General features: G+C 35.3%; 1 protein-coding gene across 1 annotated transcript; it reads left to right on the forward strand.

The window, feature by feature from the left end:
• The first annotated feature begins 4,168 nt into the window (after positions 1-4,168).
• LOC148695173 (uncharacterized) lies at positions 4,169-4,633 on the forward strand. Its single transcript, XM_088698317.1, has one exon. It carries the CDS (start codon positions 4,169-4,171, stop codon positions 4,631-4,633), a length of 465 nt encoding a protein of 154 aa, XP_088554443.1.
• The last annotated feature ends 2,007 nt before the right edge of the window (positions 4,634-6,640 follow it).

The raw sequence follows: 6,640 nt of genomic DNA on the forward strand, positions 1-6,640 counted from the left end.
CTCAATCTTTTTATTAATTAAAACACTTAAATAATCTTAGGTGGCAGAAGAAGACTCCTCGTATACCACAATCATCATTTAATTAACAATCTTTTTATTAATTATTGATGTGGTTATCCATATCAGATGTCACTTAAGGTGGTATACAATTGTGATACAAAAATATGGTAAGAATAGCATTATTGCATAATATATCGATATTAGAAACTTACTGTGAGAAAAGCAAGGATGTGAGGGAGAGAAAACCCCATTGTGACTGAAATATTGGAACAGAAAGCTAATGGATGAAGAAGAAAGAAGCTAAGAGCTAGCGAATGTTGTAATGAGAGCCTTTAGATTTAACATTTATAGAGGAAAATGTACCATTTACTGAAAGTTGATGGGTCCATAAGTAACACTCACACTCCACCAGTCTCGTCGACTACCTTATTTTGCTTCAACTGCCCTAGGCTCGCTCAGTTTATATCGTTGATGTCGATTGGGACACGTGTAGGCCATGCAGGGGCTCAAGACAATGCAAGTGCATGCGAGTGAACAAGAAACAATATGAGTTTGGTATTATAAGATCGGTGGGATATGTGACTGTGACTGTGAGTGAGTGCAAAATCTGAAAACAAAGAGGTGTATAGACTGGTGATGGGTTTGTATTTAATTCAGTAAGTGTTGTCCTTGTATCACAACATAAGTTCGAACTCTGTCTGTTCTTTAATATAACATCTAATTAATTTAACAAATCTATCATTTGATGAAAAATAAAAATAAAATTCAATGAGCGGCAATTAATAAAATTTTAAGGTGGTCGTAACTCTACTACATGGTACTATATGGTCAATTTGAAAATACTTCTTTAAAATATACATTTACGTATAAGCACTAAGCTTTCCAATTAGTAGCACATTAAGAATTTTAATAGAATTTAAGTTTTTTTTTTTTTTTTTGAAAAAGCATTTTGTGTACTTTTTTGAACTCAAAAATATTTTTCACCTTTTCTATCAATTAGAAGTGTTTTTTATGAACTGAAATTAAGCGCTCTAAATTGTTTTAAAAACACTTTCAAACAGTTCTAATCTACTTATATTGTATTACGTTTTAGTTGTTAATACTTGCCTTAAAATTAATGTAAATTTATCAACTAATATTAGAAAATATGTTGTATATATTGCTTACCATCGCACACAAAAAAATATATCTTTTCTTAGAGGAATGGGGGCAATCTCTTCCTCGTATCAAACTAAACGACTAACTGTCCCATTTATTAGGGTTTGGTAGGAGTTGCATGTCATCTTCTTCTCATAATTTTTTGGTGGCTTCCACGGTTCCACCAATTTTTTCTCTTTCTGTATGTTTTCATGTCCCTTTCCATATTCGGAAAAGTAATTTGGATTTAGTGTCCACGTTAGTTGAAAATAATGTGATTTTTTTTTTGGAAATAGATAAAAATGACAGAAGTAGGATTTTTTGAATATGCATACAAAATGCACACAGCATGTACAATAATAGAACAGAAAAAAAAAATTTCCTATACCTTAAAATAACCTAATTGCCCTCGTATATAAATGTATTAGTTCCTCCCATTTTCTGATTTCTCTCTCTACTCTCTCTCGTCTCTCTCCGTTCATTCTCTCTCTCGATCTATTATCTCCTCGGAGCCAAAATCTAAAGACCCAATAACAAGCAGGCAATAATCTCACCAAAGGTTGATGTTTTTTTTTTTTTTTTTTTTTTTTTTGAAGTATTTTATTTTCATGCTGGATATATTTTCAGCCCCACCTCCCTCTCTCTCCTTTCTGAACAAGTGGATATTTCAGATTTCAAATTCTCACCGACTCACTTCACTCCACCAACCAATTTGTCCAATTTATTCAAATGATCCTATCAGGTAGAGGCACCCCTGCCCCCGCACACCTCCTCCAGTTTATGTTCATGTCGAGTGGAAAGAAGAAGAGAGAAGGAAGAAATTTGAGGGAAAAGAGAGAAACCAGAGTGGAAAGAAGAAAGAGAAGGATATGGACGAAATTGTTTCGTGAACTTGTTCGCTTTCTTCGTATTAAGTTCACTTATTGTATGTACACAACATGCATATGATATGCTTACATATCTGAGCTCAACCTAGAAACTCATAGCTCACACTATCTCTCGACATCCTCAATTCCAAAAAAAAAAAAAAATTGATGTAAAGTGATGCAATGAGCTAAGAGTTTTTAGTATTTATACGTGGTTATTTTAGTCATTTCAATTTTGTGTATGATGTGCATGACTTTTGCATGGCTGATTTGTCCTATTTCTGTCACAAAATTAACAAAATGGGTCATCTTTGTCTATTTCTCTTTTTTTTTTCTTTTTTTTTTTTTTTCAAAATAAGTAATGTGAATTTGATGCACACGTTAGTTTTGGGAAGAAATTATTTGGCCTTAATTTCATTTACCAAGTCGAGAAGTTAATTGTGATGGTTCGAGAAAATATGTTATTTATGTGCGTAATATCTTTGGTTTTGCAAAAGTTTACGAAGATTTTCTTTTGGGCCAAATCCCACCAACTGCCCCTATTAATTGTGGGACAAACACAAAGAAAGATGAAAACTTTTATAATATCAAGGAATTTGAATTTCTATGTGTTTGAGTGCTACTTTCTCAAAAGGGAGAATCTTTATGAACTCTCTATTACCTCACAATTTAACATTAATTATGTGCAAACATTATAAAATATTGTGCCAAAAACATAAGGTGACATAGTGTCCATGGAGATTCCCACTTTGGAGAAAGTCCGCTTAGCATTTCTCTCCAATGTTTGGCGCTAATCTCTACTTGTTACAAAATACATTATTACTTCAGAAAACCCGTGTAAATTTCCTTTTGTATTCGAATAGAGTTAATTACTTTGGATATATACTCACACCCCAAATGAAAATATGGGATCATTAGACACAAAGGTTTAATTTTTGTAATATCCCATGTAACTCAACTTTGATCTCACTTTATCTTCTAAAACTCAAATTTTGTCACTCTGCACTCTAAAATTCAATATTCAACTCTTTTTGCCATATTCTGTCAAGTCTGTTAAAAATCCTATTAAATATCTAATGTTGTTGAAAATGCTAGTGGGTTAATGAATGCCCACAGTAATATTGAAAACCTTGGCAGATGAATGAAAACATTGGCAATGTTGATATGTGGACTTGGAAATGAAGGAGATCATTTGTCAAAAGGTGTGTTGTAAATTTTCAACATGTAATAATACAGAGTTGCTCTATAAATAGAGCACTCTGACTTCTATCAATATATATAGAGAAGAGAAATAAAGGAAAGATAAATAACATCAGTATCTATTCCTCTCACTTTTATTAGTCATTCCCTTGTGTTACAATTATAGTGTGATATTTTATACCTGCTTAGCTCATGTCACTAGTAAAGGTTATCTCTCTAACTTTTACCTATTTATAACACGTTATCAGCACGACTCTCTAAATATAACTACTCCTCATTTCTCTTTGCCGAAAGAAAAAAAAAAAAATTCCTCTAAGGATTTTACTGTTCATCTTCTTCCTCTACCTCAACTACTGGATATACCCTCGCGAATAACTGTTTGCACCATGCCTGCTTTTAGTTGTCAACCTAACAGTTACATATATCTTTGATTTCTTGTTTGGTGTGGATCTTGATTACTAACCCAGTGTTTATTTATGTTAATTTTACTGCAATCCAAGATGGTGCGGTACAATCGCCCATCTTGAACTACAAATTTAATCTTACTGCAATCTATGATGGTGCGGTATCATCGCCTATCTTGGACTGCAGATCTAATTTTACTGCAAATTTTAGGTGGAGCGATATTATCGCCCATCATACCTTGTATATTTAAATTTGCTTGCTGTTTAATTTCATTGCAATTTTAGGTGGTGCGATATAATCGCCCACCCTACTTTGCATATTTAAATTTTCTTGCCACTTGAGTGGTGCGGAATAATCGCCCATCCTATGAGAATGGTGTGGTACAATCACCCTCCTCATTCATCATGTAAATCTCGAGCCAGAAGTTTCGAGTGCTTATCATTTTGGCATGAAGATCAAAATGAAGAACTTGTAAGAACCAGAAGTTCTAACACTACATCCCCCATATTACATATTATTGCAAGTTCTTACACATCTGAATTTTCTTTTAGAAAAAAAAAATGGCGAACTTGGCAAAGCTTGATTATGCTGCCCTGGACATTACTGGGAATAATTACCTTACCTGGGTACTGGATACCAAGATCCATCTGGAAGCTGGGAATTTTGGAGATACCATTAGGGAAGAAAACAGCTCATCCTCTTACGATCGAGCGAAGGCCATGATATTTTTTCGTCACCATCTTGATGAGGGACTAAAGAACAAATACTTAATGGTTAAAGATCCGTTAGCTTTCTGGAAGACATTGAGAAACAGATACAATCACCAGACAACGGTGATTCTTCCAAGGGCTCACTATGAATGGACTCACCTAAGGATCCAGGATTTCAAGTCAGTGGCTGAGTACAATTCTGCGTTGTTCAAAATTACCTCTCAGATGAAGCTCTGTGGGGATACCATTATTGAGGAAGATATGCTGGAAAAGACTTTCAGCACATTTCATGCCTTTAACGTGCTCCTCCAGTAGCAGTATAGAGCGCGATGCTTCACTGAATACAACTAGCTGATCTATGTGTTTCTGGTTGCTGAACAAAACAATGAGTTCATGTTGAAAAATCATCATTCCCGACCTACTGGATTTGCACCATTCCCAGAAGTGAATGATGCTTCCCTCGAAGTGAACGCCTCATCCTCTAGTGGTAATAATCATAAACGAGGACGTGGCCATAGGCGAGGACGGTGGAACGGGAAAGGCAAGAATCATGGTGTTTAGTTTCACAACTAGGTTTCAAGACATAATTCAGGCTCAAACTTTAAAAATGGAAATTGCCACAAAGGCAAAGCTCGTATGAACAATGCTCTTAGAAACTCTAATGGAGTCTGCCATAGGTGTGGTGGCAATATGCACTGGGTGCGTACTTGATGTACCCCAAAACATCTGGTGGATCTGTATGAAGCCTCCCTCAAAGAGAAGGGTGTCGAGACTAATTTTCTCGACCCTGCTAAACTAATAGATATATCTCATCCATGTGTGACTTATCAAGACAGTTGAACACAACCCACCTAGAGGTCTCGGACTTCATGGTGGAAAGGGGAAATGAAGTATACCGGTCCGATTGAATCATTGATGTTTGATGTACTTTTATTATAGTGAACTTGTAGTTTAAAAACTAGCATTTCAGATTCAATAAAAGTGGCATTTAAATTTCCTGTTATAACTTGTTTTTAACTATGATTCCTTTACTCAAAGAGCATGGATAAAAACTATAGTCATTCTCAAAACATGAGAAATAGCGGAGATATTTGTCTTGCAGACAGCACAACCATGCATACAATACTTCGAGATCGAAAGTATTTCTCAAGATTGATGCTTACAAAAGTAAGGGTAACAACAATATTAGGGCAATCAGATGTGATTGAAAGCTCAGCGAAAGCTTAGATTATGTTACCAAATGGAACAATATTGTCTATACAGAATGCGTTGTACACTACTCGATTTACTCAAAATTTGTTGAGTTTAAAGACATACGTTTAAATGGATACCACATTGAAACAAAAGGTGCAGAAAATGTGGAGTATCTATGCATTACCTCTAATGATACCCAGAAATGTATATTAGAGACGTTGCATGGTTTGACGAGTGGATTGTATTATACATACATAAAGATAGTTGAATCATATACTGTCATGAACCAGAATTTCATTTATTCAAAAGTTTACATGCTTTGACATGACCGTCTGGGTCACCCAGGATCTACCATGATGTGTAGAATCATTACCAACTCTAATAGACATCCATTATTGAGTAAACACATTGCTATCTCAAATGATAACCCTTGCAAGGCTTGTTCTCAAGGGAAGTTGGTAATTAGACCATCACAATTAAAGGTTGATGCTGAATCCCCATCATTTCTGTAAAGAATTCAAGGGGATATTTATGGGCCTATTCAACCATCTTGTGGACCATTTCGATATTTTATGGTTTTGGTTAATGCATCTTCCCGATAGTCACATGTTTGTCTCCTATCTACTCAAAATATAGCTTTTGTGAGACTTTTTGCTCAGATAATTAAGTTGCGAGCACAGTTACCAGATTACCCCATTAAGTCAATCCGACTTGATAACGCTGGTGAATTTACGTCTCAAACTTTTGATGATTACTGCATGACATTGGGCATCGATGTTGAACACCATGTTCCTCATGTCCATACTCAAAATGGTTTAGCAGAAGCATTGATCAAGCGGCTTCATTTAATAGCCCGCACTCTGCTTATGAAAACAAAATTACCAGTTTTTGCATGGGGACATGCCATCTTACATGCTGCATCATTGGTTCGATTGAGACCTATAGCCAACTACCAATACTCATCAATACAACTCCTGTTTGGGCATCAACCAAGCATTTCACATTTACGAGTTTTTGGTTATGCTGTTTATATACCTATTGCACCACCACAACGCACTAAAATGGGACCCAGTGTAAACTGGTAATTTACGTGGGTTTTGATTCACCATCTATCATTAGATATTTGGA

This window comes from Pyrus communis, chromosome 8, assembly GCF_041283825.1.
Source record: "Pyrus communis isolate YQ-2024b chromosome 8, ASM4128382v1, whole genome shotgun sequence".
Classification (NCBI taxonomy): domain Eukaryota; kingdom Viridiplantae; phylum Streptophyta; class Magnoliopsida; order Rosales; family Rosaceae; genus Pyrus; species Pyrus communis.

Coding starts and splice junctions, on each gene's coding strand:
- LOC148695173 (XM_088698317.1), top strand. CDS start 4,169: ATGGCGAACTTGGCAAAGCTTGATTATGCTGCCCTGGACATTACTGGG.